At 44.1% G+C, this 16944-nt stretch overlaps 1 protein-coding gene across 1 annotated transcript in view; it reads right to left on the bottom strand.

Annotated features, from left to right (window-relative positions):
- The window catches only part of LOC140494123 (beta-galactosidase-1-like protein 2), an 88034-nt gene that overhangs the window by 24819 nt on the left and 46271 nt on the right, over positions 1–16944 (bottom strand). Inside the window, exons 8-11 of the mRNA XM_072593138.1 lie at positions 14803–14864; positions 12393–12474; positions 1733–1870; positions 69–149 (exon numbers count right to left, since the gene is read on the bottom strand). Of these exons, the coding sequence (XP_072449239.1) occupies positions 69–149; positions 1733–1870; positions 12393–12474; positions 14803–14864 (363 nt within the window). The remainder of the gene's footprint in view (positions 1–68; positions 150–1732; positions 1871–12392; positions 12475–14802; positions 14865–16944) is intronic.

Here is a 16944-nt window from a genome sequence, read left to right as displayed (position 1 = left end):
AACAAGTCTGTAAACCCTATTTTCACAATAAATAGAATACAAAATTCACAAAAGCAAATTGCATTTACCCAACCACTTGCTGTAAAGTTCACGAATTTGAGCATATTTCTCAGTGTAGTCTCCTGATTCAGATAAGGGTGCATCATAATCTGAAAGATAAGAAAAAAATTCAGCTGAAAAAATATCAATGGTTTCAAAATATTTTCAAATCTTTAAAAACAACATAGCAAAAATTACTGATCATCAAAGCTGAATTGTTCAGCATCAAACTCAACTACTGAATTTTGAAAAGGGACAATAACTCATCAAATTTCAGTGACTGGCCAAACAGCCCACAATCAAAATCAAGAAGTAAACATTGCTTTGCGGTTAGAGTGGACTACGTACAAAAAGCACTTGCTCAAACTTGAAAGAGGCAATGTGTAAATTCCAGTTTGATTCTTCTGTGTCTTGATTTAGGCCTTTCCACGTTTGGTGGATGTGGCTTCAGATAGCTAGATGTTAATATATGAAATTCCCTCCCCAAACTTCTCAGTCTCCCATTCTTTAAGAAGCTTTTTAAAAACACATCACATTGACCAAGTGATTTGTTACTTGTCCTAACTCCTTGTTCAGTGTCAAATCTTGTTTAATAACATTGGATCACTTTGTTGCATTAAAAGTATTGTATAAATGCAATTTATAGTTGGCAGAAGAAGCTTTAATTAGTTCAGTTCTGAAAGGCGGCTGACCGGCACCAGCACCTTTCCAATTCTTAAATAATGATGACGACGACAATGACATGCCTGTACCTGACTGCAAGTCCAAAGGCACTGACCAGAGTTTTCAAATAAAAGGAGCCAGCACCCAGAGGAATGAAGGAGAAAAGACCCATAATAAAACATGGACGAGCCAGATGCAAATGAACCCATCAAAATGGCCATCTAACTGAGTTTTTTCCATCAAGAAAAACCATGAATCATTCCCAAGATAATTTCAGGCTTTAGCCTCCCAAGCTAAATACTCTCTCTTTAGGAACATAAATTGTTCTTTTTAAACCTTACTTTGTCAGATTCATTTGTTCATTTACCTCCCCCAATGACCTTCTTCTTTCAAGAAAGAACTGTAGTCTTTTCCCAGATTGACAGTGTTGATATCTCTCTCTCTCACTTTCTCTCTATACATATGACTGCTCACCGTTTCTTTGCACTGCCCTCATTAATCTAGGGGTAAAATTCTTTGGTAACTATATAATTTAATACAGTCATCAATGATTGTATCAAAATAGCACAAAAGGGAATTTACACAAACTTATTCAGCAGCACGCCACCAGAAAGAAAATTATCTCCTGCTGTCCAGTTTTATTTCCACATGTTTATTCATTGAGGACCTTTTAATCTTCTTAGAAGATAACTTGTCTGAGTGAATTGCCAAATACATTTTCCAATATGACACAGAGCCCTACACATCACATTAAGTCTCTGGTTTGACTGTTTTGGTGTTGCAAACAAGTAGTTTTGATAGTTTTGAGGGGAAAGTCAGACAAATTGAAAAGTGGTCCTGTTCTAACAATGCTCATGACAAGAAGAAACTGATAAAAGGTACGATCACAAAATTTGAAAATACTTGCATTTGGAGTCAAAACCTTAACAATTAATTGATTGACCTGATTGGCTTGAAGAATTCGGTTAAGATCTGAACTTCCTAAAAGGAACAATTAAAGGAAATCTGGTGACAAGTCAAGTGTACTCACCATAGCTGGTTACATCAGCAATATAGGTGCCAAAGTCCTGAGCACCATTCATAAAGCCAAAGTTGGTTCCTCCATGAAACATGTAGAGATTTATGGATACACCCTTGTTTAAAAGTGCTGCAATGGTATTCAGTATTCCTGCAGAAGAAATCAACAATGTAACATCTTCATATATTCACTTACCCGCTCCTAAAGTACATCATGGCTTAGCTATACACATAACCGCAAGTATAGGAAACTTAACACACAAAAAAAAGAGGATCTAATGAGATATAAGACTTACATTTGTACAACAAAATATTACAGAATGTATGCCTGACACAAGATTAACTTTACCTCTTTGTTGTAATTGCATTTGCCTTTCCCCATTTTATCTCTGATGCCAAACTGAACTTTACTCATTTACTCCTCCTAAGCTACAACTAAATGGAAGAATACTCTCCTCCAAGATTCACTGATGTTTTGTGACCTCCTAAATCATTCATTCTGGAGAGTTTAAATTCATGCAATTGTATATCCATCAGTTTTCCATTTCTCCCACAATCTATAGGGTTCAAACACATGAATCTAGGTGTCAAGTGACCACTACTTACTTCAAGATTACTGCAATGACCGGACATTTTGCAAAAGCAAACACAAGCAGCTTTCTATTACCGACAGTAAATATTTATTTTTCTCAAAATATCTCTAAGTTATGGATAAAGATTCAGGTGATACAAAGAGAGGTGGATGAGCAGGTAGCATTGAGGAGGCTGGGAGGCTGCAGAAAGACTTAAACAGATTAGGATAGTGGGCAAAGTAGCAGCAGATAAAATACAATGTGAGAAAGTGTGAGGTCATGCATTCTGGTAGGAAGAATAGAGGCATGGACTATTTTCTAAACGAGGACAAAGTTCAGAAATCTGAAGTGCAAAGGGACTGGGGAGTTCTAGTCCAGGTTTCTCTTAAGGTAAATTTGCAGGTTGAGTCGGTAGTTAGGAAGGCAAATACAATGTTGTCATTCATTATCAGAGGACTAGAATATAAAAGCAGAAATGCACTTGAGGGTTTAAAAGGCTCCAGTTTGACCACATTTAGCATACTGTGAGCAATTTTGGGCCCCATACCTCAGGAAAGATGTACTGGCCTGGAGCGGGTCCGGAGGAGGTTAATGAGAATGATCCCAGGAATAAAAGACTTATGAGGAATGTTTGAGGACTCTGGGACTATATTCAATGGAGTTTAGAAGGAGGAGGTGGGAATCTGATTGAAACTTCAGAATACTGAATGGCCTGGACAGAGTGGATGTTGGGACAATACTTCCATTGGGAGGAGAGACAAGGATCCGAGGGCACAGCATTAGAGTAAAGGGAAGACCTTTTAGAACGGAGATAAAGAGAAATTTATTCAGCTAGAGTGGTGAATTTGTAGAATTCATTGCCACAAAAAGCTGTGGAGGCCAGGTCATTGAATATATTTAAAACAGAGAGAGATAAGTTCTTGACTGCCAAGGGGATCAAAAGGAGAAAGTGGGAGAATGGGCTTGAAAAACCTATCAGCCATGATTGAATGGCACAGCAGACATGATGGGCCAAATGGCTTAATTTCTGCTCTTATGTTTCCTGGTCTTACGTGATAAATCAAAAGAAGAACACTTGGGGCAGACGCTTTCCCTTCTTGACAAAAATTATGGTGAGCACGAATGAAAAAAAAATTATAACCCTGACAAAGTAAAATGTTCCCAATTTTTCCATTATGAAGCCACCATCCAAGGTTATTGTGGAAAAGGAAAATTCATGGAGTGAGGTGTAGCATATTGTTATGGATAAAATATTAGGTAGCACAGAAGTAGTAGTGGTGTAAATGGGTCTTTTCCAAGTGGGAAATATGAAATAAGTCTTGTGCCACTGAGATCCACAGAAATCAAGCTACTTACAATTTAATGAACATTGTCTATGATGGGACAGAAGGTACAGTTACCAAATTTGCTGATGACACCAAAATAGATCAGAAAGTACGTTGTGGAGAGGACACAAGTAGGTTACAAAATGATATAGACAATTTCAGTGAGTGTGTTAAGTTGTCATAAAAGGAGTATAATGTGAAATATAATATGTTTAATTTTAGCAGAAAGAATTTTAAAAAATCTAAATGGGACAGTGATTGCAAAGCTGGGATGCAGAGATCTGGCTTTCCTTGTGCATGAATCACTCAAGATTAGTAAGCAAGTAATCAGGCAAGCTATTAGAACAGTACCATTTCTCATAAGGGAAATTGAATACAAAAGTAGAGAAGTTATGCTTCAATTACACAGGGCACTAGTGAATCTGCATCTGGAATACTATGTACAGTCTTGGCTGCCTTATTTAATGGAAGGATGCAAAGGCGTCAGGAGCAGTTCAGAGAAAATTCACAACACCTGGAAACTACAGGTTGGATAATGGAGGAAAGGTTAAACACACTGGGTTTGTATCGGCTGGACCATAGAAGAGTAAGAGATTTGATTGAAACAAAATCGTGAAGAAGGGTATTGACAGGGAAGATGTGGAGAGGATGTTTCCATTTACAGTGGAATCTGGAACTGCAAGTTACTGTTCAAAAATTAAGTTGACCATTTACATTTACATCAGAGATGAGGCAATTTCTTTTCCTCTCAGAAGACCGGGAGTCTTTGGAACTCTCTCCCTGAAGAAAGTAATGGATCAAGAGATCATGAATATTTATTTAAGACGGATGTAGATAAATACTTGTTATGCAAGGGACTGAGAGGTTATCGGGGTAGGCAGGAATATTGTTGTTGAAGTTAGAGCCAGATCAGCCATAATCTGACGAAATGGTGGAGCAGGCTCGAGGGAGTGAATAATCTACTCTTGCTTTGTATATTTGATGCAAGCCTTAAATAATGAGTCCAGAATCCTGCCCTTCAATGGCGAATAGTTTAAATTTCACACAACTAATTTTTACCCCAACTTGTTCTCTTAACATTGCACTTCCAATTCTCTTCGCCTCCAGCAAGTAAATTAACGATGCAAGCAGATGGCAGGTAACACAGAGCAGGTATCTGGTAACTAGTTTCCACAGAACTGTTCTGAAGAGGAGCCATACCGGATTCAAAACATCAACGGTTTCCACTCCACAGCTGGTGGCAGACCTGCTGAGTTTCTCCAGCATTCTCCGTGTTTGTTTCTGATTTCCACCTATCTGCAGTATTCTTCCTAGATAGAATGATTTTGCACTGACTAGAAGACAGGCTCCTCGTGGGACTTAGCTTGCTATTTTGCACTGAGTGACTTTAGGGCTCAGTTGGGAGGCATTCAGGCTGTGAGTGACCACAGTGTACAGGCTGCCAGCTTCCACAGTTGCAGATGAAATGCTGACAGAATAATCTTATGAGATTGAAGATGCGGCAAACAGTCAGAACATTAATTGGAAAAGACCATCCAGGAAAGCAGGACAGAGCAGTGCATCACAGGGTTCGAGAGTCGAGAAACAACTTCAGAGCCACAGACTTCCTGGATGAGTGAGTTGGTTTGGACTTTGCATAACTTTGCAATTCTGTTGCTCATTTTTCATTCTCAGGATGAGGATGTTCACTGGCTCGGCCATCCCTAATGGCCCGGGGGGAATTAAGAGTCAAGCACATTGCTGTGGGTTTGGAGGTCACACAGAGGCCAGAACAGGTAAGGGTGGTATTTTCCTTCCCTAAAGAATATTAGTGAACCAGATAGGTTTTTCTGACAACCAACATTGGATTCATGGTCATCATTCCAGATTTTTACCTAATTCAAATTCCACCATCTGTCTTGGTGAGACTCTGGGTCACCAGAACATTACCTGGAGCTCTGGATTAACGGTCTAGCGAAAATACCACTAAGGCCACTGCTTCCCCAATCCAGAAATCAGTGCCTGCATGGACACATGGACCTTGTTTTACTTGTATTCTTCAGGTGATCCCACTTTCAAAGTACCTGCCCAGTATTATTGTTAGAAAAGTAGCAGCAAGACTGTGTACTTAGAATGCATGCACTAATATTTTAAAGGAATGTATGAGGATATAACATCTGTGTGACATGTATTGCAGGCCTTCATGATGGCCAAATTGACAAGAATCCTTGGGAATCCCCTTTTGATCCTTCTAATCACATAGAACCCTTCAATGTTTCACAATAAACACAGATTGTGCAGTCACCCTGAAATGCTTGAAGATGGTGTTTACCTGCAAGAGGTAGCAGTTCATGCAGCTTTTCTTGACAGACCATTGAACTGGAGGGATGTTGGACACACGAGCTGCCATTCTATATCTCCCAAACTTGAATGCAAGTGCACTTCTTTGAGAAGCAGACACATGCAAAGGCTTGATGTAAATACAGAATGCTGTATGCAGGCCAGATTCTCGCACATTCAATGGGCACTTTGTCTATGCTCAGTGCAATCCACATCAATGAGCAATGCCTTGGCCATAGTCTCCGACATCACAGTTCAAGGATCCGTGACATCAGAGGGCATCTTCATTCAGTGTCAATAACATATGAGAGAACAGCAATTCTTGGTGATTGAAAGCCTTTATATGCTGGGGCTGTATGAAGAGCCGGTCACATGGTTGTGACCCCACCAGATCTGACAGCAGGTATTATATTGCAGCAGACATTGCAAGAATGCAAGTGAATATATAGTAATTTTTTAAAGGTGGTCGATCATTTACAAGGACATTTGACCTTGTTTGCCCTCTGTTTCCTTCTTCCTCCCCCACATTACTTTCAGATGCAGGCCTGACTTCCACAGCTGGGGTACAGGAAGCTTGCTTTGCTGTTTGCCTCGTTAACTTTGAAGACTTAGTCAATTGTATCTGAGGCCTCTGGCCTACAAACAGCATCTGGCCCAGATGCAAGCTGACCCTCCTCAACTAGAAATGCTTTGGGATCATAGGAAGGAGTGCTGGGGAGCAGGGGTGGAGGTTACACTGGAGTTTCCTAAGAAACAGCTTCTGGTGTAAATCTGTCTGTTTGGTGCTCCTCATCCTCCCTCAGGCTGCCTGTTAACATCAATCTGAGAAGGGGTACCTGGATCAAAGTAAAGGTCTCTTGAACCCATGGCTACAGCAACAGTGTGGAGAAAGTGAGGACTGCAGATGCTGGAGATCAGAATCAAAAAGTGTAGTGCTGGAAAAGCACAGCCATTCAGGCAACATCCGAGGAGCAGGAGCAACAGGTTGCATGTCTGAGCACATGTCCAGCAGCCATTGAGCATCCTGTTGGACCTGAGTCTACAGGACGACCAAGTCAATATTGGTTGACAGGACGTCTTCTACCTGGGATTGAACAGATGCAAGGTCTCCAGAACCCTTTTGAGTGCCAACAACCTTGGTTTTCCTTCTGCAACATCACCGTGGTGTGTTCACCAAGTCATGACCCGAATCTAACCTAAACAGTAATCACTGCACCGAAAGTCTCCATCCAGGTGCAGGGAACAGGTGAAAGCGTAGTCAGTGCAGCTTGTTTGGTTTAACCCATTTCCACCTCAAAGATGAAATGAAGCTGGGAGTCTCCAGCACTGACCTTGAGGAAATTCATCAGAAAAGATGGGTAAAAACCGAAGGAGATTAAGAATGAGTTAGGCCCCATAATTGGAGAGCAGCACAGAACAAAGGAGGTAACTGGGTTGGCTGTCCATTGGTGCATCGCCAACACAAGTGGTCCTATTCATCACTGGCCAGCTCCACTATCTTCTTCACATACAACGTAAGGAGCCTCATCTCCGCCACTCCCCGCCTGTTCTGGAACTCTGGCAATTATGGTGGTCCAGTTTGTCCTGAAAGGAAACAAAGGGAGGGACGGAGTATAACAGAAGTGGATGCAAATGCCACTCTAGAGACTACACGTCATGGCAGAGGTGAGCGAGTGCTGCAATGTCAGAGTGTCATCTTTCAGATGAGACACTGAATTGAAGCTCTGTCTGAGATCTTGTGCAGAAGTAAAAGATTTCACTACTTCAAAAGAACAGCAAGGAAATTCATCACATATCCTGGCCAATACTTATCCCTTAACCAACATCACCAGATTATCCAGTCATTATGGGATTGCTATGCTTTTGAGAGCTTGCTGCATACAAATGGCCATCAAGATTTCTATTTTACAACAGTTAATCCACGTGAAACGTGGGACTGACTGATTGTGAAGTTGTCTAGGATGTCCTGTGGCATGACAGGTCTGACAATAAATGCAATTTCTTTCTGTTTCTTCAATGTCCATATCATTGGAAAGTCGATAAAGTGTTTCACACGATTTAATTATTATGCAAGTGAAGTGGCTGTTATCGAATATTTTCTTACACTCAACTGATCGCAGCTGGAGCAGCTGCATTTGCCCTGGTGTGCTAATTCATCCTATAAAGGGTGGATAAAATCCCATTGTAATTGTGTTCTTCATGAGTTGAAAGCAGGCTATAAAATTTTTAAAGCTTCACCAGAGGGAGCGAAGAGCTATTTTCACACATTAGTTTCTAAGCTGCGTGTGATATTACAACCAGCCACAAAGATTTGGACAGGCTTCATTCATACAAAACGCAAAGAAATGCTTAAACGCTTGTTGAACTAACAGCAAGGTAGATAAGCAGGAGGCTGGAAGAACAACAAGCCAGGCAGCATCAGGAGGTGGAGAAGTCGATGTGTCAAGTGTAACCCTTCTTCTGGGCTGGGGGTGGGCGTAGGGGGTGCTGTAGATAAAGAGGATGGTGGGGCAGGGTGGTGAAGTGGCGATAGGTGAAGGCAGGTAGCCAGTACGACCTGGTTGATCAATGAGAGGAATGAATCTAATTGGTAGCAGGGAGGAAAGGAAGGGAGGGGGAGGGGCTGGGAAGGGAGTCGGGGGATGGGAAGGGAGGTTACTTAAAATTGAAGAACTCAGTGTTGAGTCCTCCGGACTGTAGGCTGCCCAGGTGGAAGGTGAGGTGTAGTTCCTCCAATTTGCAGCAAGGTTTGTTGTGGCAATGGAGGACGCCAAGGATGGTCATGTCAGAATGGGAGTGACTGGGAGGTCCGGTTAGCCCCTGCAGGCCCGGCCAAGATGCTTGGTGAACTGTTCTCTAAGTTTACGCTTGGTCTCCCCGATGTAGAGCAGACCACATCGGGAGCACCTGATGCAGTAAGCTAGGTTGGAAGAGAGGCAGATGAACCATTGTTTCACCTCGAAGCACTGTTTGAGGCCCTGGATGAAGGTGAAGTGGGTGGTGTGCCAGCAGGTTTTACATCTTTTCCGGTTGCAGGGGAAGGTACCTGCTGGATCAGTGGGGTTGGTGGCGAGAGTAACACAAACCAAGGAATGGTGAAGGGAATGGTACTTGTAGAAGGCAGAGAGGGTGGGGAGGAAATGAATGGGTGGGGTCTGGTTGGAGTTGGCGGAAGTGTTTAAGGAGGATGCATTAGATGTGGAGACTGATGGGGTGATTGATGAGGACAAGAAGGACTTTGTCTTGATTGCGTTTTGTCAGGGGGGTGTGGCTTAGAGTGGAGGAATGGAGGTGGTGTTGTGGACGGCTGTCTGGATAACAGAGGGAGGAAAGACATGTTGTTCGAAATAGGTGAACAGCTAGGATGCTTGGGAATGGAATATCTCCTCATCCAAACAGATGCGGCATAGGCAGAGGAATTGGGAGAACGGGATGCGGTTCTTGCAGGATACTGGGTGAGTCTAGGTAGCTGTCAGAGTCTGTGAGTTCATCATAAATGTCCATTTGGAGACTGTCGCCGGAGATGGAAATGGAGAGGTCAAGAAAGGAGAGAGGTGTCCAAAATGGACCAAGCAAATTTGAGGGTGGGGTGCAAGTTGTGGGTGAAGTCAATAACTGCTCCAGTTCAGTCTTGGTGCAGGGCTCTGCACCGATGCAGTCATTGATGTAACGGCAGAAGAGTTGGGGCACAATGCCTGTGTAGGTATTGAAGAGGGACTGTTCAACAAAGCCGACAAAGAGGCTGGCATTGCAGGCCCGAGTGTCCATGGCCAACCCCTTGATTTAGAGGAAAATGGAGGAGTAAAACAAAAAGTTATTGAGGGTGAGGACCAGTTTGGCGAGGTGGAAAAGGGTATTGATGGAAGGAGACTGGATGGGTCTGTTGGACAGGAAGAAGCAGAGGGCCTGCAGGCCATCATTGTGGGGTATGGACGTGTATAGGGACTGCACACCCATAGTGAAGACAAAATGCTGACGTTACTGTAAGAGGTGGAGGACATGGTTGGTGTTGTGGATGTAGTTGGGAAGTGTCCGAACCAAGGGGGAGAGGATGGTGTCAAGGTAGGACGAGATGGGCTTGGTGGGGCTGGAGCATGCAGAGACGATGGATCGGCAGGGGTAGCCGGGCTTGTGGATCTTAGGGAGCACACAGAACTGAGCAGTGCAGGACTGGAGGGGACTATAAGATTGGAGGCAACGGAGGGGAGATCACTGAAGGCTATGAGGGCACGGACAGTGCAAGTAATTTTGGCCTGATAGGTCACGGTAGAGTTGTGGTCAAGGGGGAGGTAGGACGTGGTGTCAGAGAGTTGGCGTTTAGCCTCTGCGACATAGAAGTTCGTTCTCCAGACTACCACTGCCCCGCCTTTGTCAGCAGGTTTGATGGTGAACCAAGAGGTGGTGCGGAGAGAGTGGAACACTGCATGTTCAAAGGGGGTGAGATTGGAGTGGGTGAGGGGGATGGAGAAATTGGGGCAGCTGACGTCACATTAGCAGTCAGCAATGAAAAGGTCTAGGGTGGGTTTGACCAAGTGGAGGAGGAAGGTTGGAGGTGGGAGAAGAGGTCCTCAGAGGGAAGTTGGGAGTTTTTATCAAAGAAGGAGGCGGTGGAAGAAGAGCTCCATGTTGTGTTGGGTGTGGAATTCGGTGAGGTGGGGGCAGAGGGGTATAAACGAGAGCCCTTTCCTGAGGGCAGACTGTTCGGCTTCAGAGAATTCAAAGTTGGGGGGTAGTGAACATGTGGCAAGGCTCAGGGGTAGGGTTTTGGGGGTCGCAAGGGGCTTGAATGAGGGTTGTGAGGAGAAGGGTGATGGCATGTGATGAGTAAGGGTTAGATGGGGTGTGGTGGGGGGAGCGGGTGTGGGGGGGGGGAAAGGAAATTGAGAAGGGGATGGGCTGGAGAGTGGGAAGGGGTGCGGGGGGGGGAAATGAGGTGAAGAAGGAGAGGTGGAGGGATAGGGTGTATTGTGGGGGTGGATGGATGAGGAGGGAGAGCTGGTGTGGTGTGCTGGCTGGCTGGTTGCAGGTAGGCAGTAGGACCCAGGGATTATCCTGGGAAATGGAGTCAGAGTCTTGTTTGCAGAGTGGGCAGGGCCAGAAGCTGGAGGGAAGTGGAGGCCAGTCCAAGTGTTTTTGGCGCCAGAATCCGGGGCAGTGTTGCTGGAGATGTCCGGAGAGGAGACGGTGGTTATGGGTGAGTACCAGGAGGTCATAGTAGGTGGTTGCAAAGGCACAGGTACCTACCTGGAACCGGAAGTGGCATCCGACCCACAAGTCACTTTGGACTGGAAAGGCCCAGTGCTGGATGAAGTCTCCATGTGGGGAATGGCAGCAGCAGTGGGATCAGGGCCTGGTGACAGCTGGAACCAGGGCGCAAATTCCAAACAATGAGCAAGTTATCCAACGGGAGGTGAGAGGAGCAGAGTTTTGCAGACTTTTGATTTTTTTTATATTGGTTATGGAACTGAGAAACATTGTTGAGCTAGTGGATTCTGCATTTGATGTAGAATTGTAGAGGTCCCCCACATGTTTGTGAAAGGGAGGCCTTGAGCTGGGGGAGGGTAGAGGAGAGGGCATGGAGGTGCCTCTGCGTCACCGAGAGAGTGGAGTGGAGAATCCGGAGAGAGAATTGCTCGTGGAGGCATTGGAGGATTGCGAAATGGAACATCAAAGGTGGGTCCAAATTTGGAGAGTTTAAAATGTATCTGCAGGCCTTGAGGAATGGGATGGTTGCAAAGACAGGTGCTCCTAATGTGGTCTTCGCTGCATCGGTGAAACCAAATGTAAACAGAGTACAGTTCACCGAGCATCTCAGCCAGGCCTTCAGAGGCTGACTGGACCTCCCAGTCACCGCCCATTTTAATTCCCCATATCACAACTTTTTCTGACATGACCATCCTTGGCCTCCTGTATTGCCACAACAAACCTAACTGCAATTTGGAGGAACAAGGCCTCATCTTCTGCCTGGGCAGCCTACAGCCCAAAAGGACTCAATAAACATTGAGTTCTCCAATTTCAACTAACCTCCCTTCCCTTCCCATCCCAACCCCACCCCCTCCCTACCACCAACGGGATTCATTCCTCCCATCGACCAACCAGGTCATACCCTCGACCTGTCTTCAACTATCCCACTTCACCACCCTGCCCCCGCCATCCCCTTTACCTGCACCTCCCCCTTCATCTAACCCCAGTCCTGAAGAAGGGTTACACCCAAAACATTGACTCCTCCACCTCCTGATTCTGCCTGACTTGCTGTGTTCTTCCAGTCTCCTGCTTGGATTCTAGCATCCAGCAGACTTTTTGTCTCAAGCTAAAAGCAAACTGCTTTTCGCAACCCCAGCCATCACTATACTTACCACGGGTAACTGAAGTAGCAGAAAATATCATTTACTGAAGCCAAGCCAAATAGAAAGGGACAAACTGAATTGAAAATAAAGTTCAAACGAAGTGAACATACCTTCATGATAGACGTGATGATCACCTCCCCAATGGTCAAACCAGCCACTCCAGTACTCCATCACCATCTTAGGCTTCCCAGGCTACAAAGTGAGGGAGTAATACACAAATATTTACTGCTCAGAAGGAGATCACTGTAAATTGATACACACAAAGACAAAGTTTGAGGGGGATAGACAACAATGGGAGCATCAACATTTGAGTTAGTGGAAACTACTTATAGATTGTAGGCTCTGCTTCTTCAGTTATTAACTTTCAATCTGCTCCCTTTTCCTTCTCCTCATCATTAACGGAGTTAATTCTATGGTGAGAATATGTTATTCCTCGTCCCGCTGCTTATTTCTCAATTGACAGTTTGATCTTTGAATACCGACTGTGGATGGCTTTCCAGCCCAGATGCAAATTTGTGGAGTGAAACTTCACACAAATGCGATGTGTGACTCTCTGCATGCATCTTTGGTTAGCAATCGATAGAAGCTGTGTTTACCCAGGGCTCTGAAATTATCAAAAGCATCTATACCATTATCTGGCTAAGACGAATGTAAACCAAGAATCCAACCTTCTAGATTCTGTAATTTTCTGAATGTTGTCCCACTACATCAAGTTAAAATGACGAGTTCTATAATATAAAACCATTAAATTAATATAACAGCTGTTTCCTGCTTATGGTGTTATAGCTGAACAGCCTTCCTGTGAACAAGAACTGCTGGTGATTCTGCTTTTCACTTTTATACCATCTCTCGACCAATCTTTGTTTCTTTGCTTGTCTCATTACTATCATCTTTCACTATTAGATTTTTTAAGAATCAATGGGTATAGAAAAGTGACAGCACCAGAAGAAACCATCCAACCCAATTTTATGTTGTTTAATCTCTCCTGCCTCAAAGGTCACATGGAAGATTACCACACAAGATAAAAGCACACTGGAGGAGATAACATATTAAACATGGTTAAAGGATTGATGGGCTAAAAGGAAGGAGAGAGTAAAGATAATTGGGATTTGTTTTCAGATTGGCTAGTTATGGCAAGTGCAGTGTCACAGGAATCAACGACTTATAATCTGCATCAATGACTTGGACAAACAGCCAAAGGCTGTTGCTACCAAGAGGAATGGGAAAATAAGTTATCCAGAGAAAGTAAACAGTGTGCAAAGGGATCCAGAGAGGTTGAGTGAGTGGGCAGAACTTTGCCAGATGGAGTGTAATGAAGGCATTAACTAATGAAGAAAGGATGGACAAGTTAGGCCTTCACTCACTGAAGCTTGGAGGAAATGAGAGGTGATCATATTGCAACTGAAGAGATTGAGTGTCTTGTTTGAGTGAATAATTGGGAGAAGGTTTTCTCGTGTGGGGATACCACAGGAAGAGGACATAATTACAGAATAACAGGTCAAGACAAAGATCAAGAGGATGATTTTCTCTTAGAGGGTCATGAGTATATGGAATTATCTTCCCCAGAAAGTAGTGGAGGCTGGACCAGTTATTGAATGAATTTATTCAAAGGCAGAGTAGGATTGGTTTTGAGATGCACAATGTGGTCAAGACAGGAGAGCAGAGAGGAGACCACAAGCAGATCAGCCATAATCTTATGGGACGAGACAAAAAACTATAGAGGCTGGAATCCAAGGGAGACAGGCAGGAGGCTGGCGAACACAGCAAGCCAGGCAGCATCAGGAGGGACAGGCAGGAGGATGGTGAACACAGCAAGCCAGGCAGCGTCAGGAGGGACAGGCAGGAGGCTGGTGAACACAGCAAGCCAGGCAGCATCAGGAGGGACAGGCAGGAGGCTGGCAAACGCAGCAAGCCAGGCAGCATCAGGTGGTGGAGAAGGGTTACACCCAAAACCTCAACTTCTCCACCCGCTGGGTGTGCCTGGCTTGCTGTGTACGCCTGCCTCCTGCCTGTCTACCTTGATCTTATGGAATGGCGAAGCGGGGTCAAAAAGCTGAAGGACTGACTACTCCTCTGCCCCAAGATCACTGAGCTTCCTCAGTATTTGTCTTGGCTCCTGGTCTGCTGTTTCCCCAACCACTGTCCTTCAGCAGATTTAGGAACAGTTACATTCACAAACACTTCTCAGTTCTGACATAAGTGTACCAACTTGAAAGGTTTCTCTCACCACAGCTGTACTAAAACATTCTACTGTTGCTCTAAGACCCTTCTGTCAGCACTTCACTGACTCAGAACTGAATGACAAATGTAGATATATAGCTGAGAGCTGAACTCTGTGTTTGTGAACTCAGTCATGCAGTTGCCTGAACAGTGCCTGCAATCCCCATGCTCCACCCAACTTTTTAACAATGGAATGATGTGCTATTATGTTAATTCACATTCAGAGTTCAAGACATGGTCAGATTTTTCCACAACTAACAATCTTGAGCAAACAAGGAGAATATATAAAAATAATCTTACTGCTAGACTTTTCATAAGTGTCATTCCAGAATCCAGCTTCTGAAAGTTGATAGTTGGTAAAGCTGTAAATGCATCAAAAAGGATTAGCGCAAACAGGCAATTTATTTTACCTCCTAAATTTATAGCTTCAATAGGAACAATTTACCACGTGCATAATGTGGGGTTGTCTGAATATCATGTCCACTTCTAGTTGCCCTGTTACAGGAAGGATATTCCCAAGCTGGTGAAGATTCAGAAGAGATTTACCAGGATGTTGCCGGGTATGGAAGATTTGAGTTATAAAGAAAGACTGGATAGGCTGGGACATTTTTCACTGGAGCATAGGAGGTTGAGAGGTGATCTGATAGAAGTTTATAAAATAATGAGAGGTACAGACAGTTAATGGCAGTTGTCTTTTCCCTGGGATAGGGGCTTTCTATACTAGGGAGCACATTTTAAAAGTAAGATCAGAGAGATTTAAAAAAGACAACAGGCAAATCTTTTTACACAAAGCATGGTTCACACGTAGAAAGAACTTCCTGAGAAAGTGGTGGATGCGGGTACAATTAAATGTTTAAAAGACATTTGGATAGATACATGAACAGGAAAAGTTTGGAGGGATATGGGCCAGCAGCAGGCAAGTGGGACCAGTTTAATTTGGGATTATGTTTGGCCTGGACTGTTGGATCAAAGGGTCTGTTTCCGTGCTGTAGGACTCAATGATTCTATACAGCAGAGCTTAGGTTGTAAACTGAAATTTTGGGATCACAAATTTGGAGGCAGTTCTGGTCATTGTGAAGTTCTGATCTAGTTTGTGAGGACGCTGCTCCTTTAATAAGGTTACGTGGCCCTTGGTTTATTTTCCAGGGAGGTCATAAAGACACAGATTCTGATGTGTCTGGTTTGGATGGGTTTTTAGAGCCAATTTGAATATAGCTAATATACACTAACTCAGGCAAAAGGCTTTCAAGTTTAAAATAAAACTTGTACAGTGAAAGCCAGTTCTCCTAGCTCAGTTTTTGTCTGGTCTGTTCAGTGCTGCTGGTCAGTGGGTATCCAAAACATACAGCTACATGGAAGAAGCTACATGGGCAGCACAGTGGCTCAGTGGTCAGCACTGCTGCCTCACAGCACCAGGGACCCAGGTTCAAGTCCCACCTCGGGTGACTGTCTGTGTGGAGTTTGCACATTCCCCTTGTGTCTGCGTGGGTTTCCTCCGGGTGCTACAGTTTTCTCCCACAATCCAAAGATGTGCAAGTTAGGTGAATTGGTCATGCTAAATTGCCCATAGTAGTAGGTGCATTAGTCAGGGGTAAACGGGTTTGGGTGGGTTACTCTTCAGAGGGTCGGTATGGACTTGTTGGCCAAAGGGTCTGTTTCCACACTGTAGGGAATCTAATATAAAAGGCGTTCCATGCTGAATCTCTGACAACTCTTCTGTCTCTGCTTTTACCTTTTTGCCAAGGGGGCGTTTATGGGGACTGCATTTGGAACAGCGCCTTTAAGTTACGGTAGTCAGTTGGGTTCCCGGATCGGTTAAGCTATTCCGTATTCTGTGCTCTTTTGCTTGTGTTGTGTTTCATTCGGTGCTCTACAAATAAATTCTGTTTTGTTTAAAACAGAGGGGTTTTGACCGGCTGCATCACTCCTGAAATATCCACTTATCACCTGCTCAAAACAACTAGAAAAGTTAAGGTCTGGGCTACCTTCTTGAAATATTTCAAGGGGGTCTGGTCCATAACAGATTAGGGGCTCTTTGTGGGATTTGTTCTTTAGTTCCAATTTGGGATTATGGTTGCTGGACGTGGAGGCAGCGAATGGTAGGTGGCATTGTCTTTTGTTCTGGGTGTTGAATTAGGTTGGTTCAAACAGTGCTTGGTCTAAGTAATGGCTCTTTCAGTCACCGAGAGTTTTCTGGGGGTGGAAAGAGTGACATTGGGGCTTTTACAAAAGGTGAATAAAACCAAGCTGCTGGAATTAGCAGACAATCTGGAGTTGGAGCGGTCTCCTTAAGAAAAGGAGATGATTACAGCAATAGCTCAGCATTTAAATTTGCTTGAAACACCAACAGAATCTTGAGAGATGGCTAAAACTCAATTGAAAATGAAGCAGCTTGAGTTCAAGGCAAAAGAAAGGAAGGGGGCCAAAGAAATGAAACTGTTT

This window comes from Chiloscyllium punctatum, chromosome 23, assembly GCF_047496795.1.
Source record: "Chiloscyllium punctatum isolate Juve2018m chromosome 23, sChiPun1.3, whole genome shotgun sequence".
Lineage (NCBI taxonomy): Eukaryota > Metazoa > Chordata > Chondrichthyes > Orectolobiformes > Hemiscylliidae > Chiloscyllium > Chiloscyllium punctatum.
The sequence above is the reverse complement of the archived record's forward strand: the minus strand, read 5'-3'. Positions and strand labels throughout refer to the sequence as shown.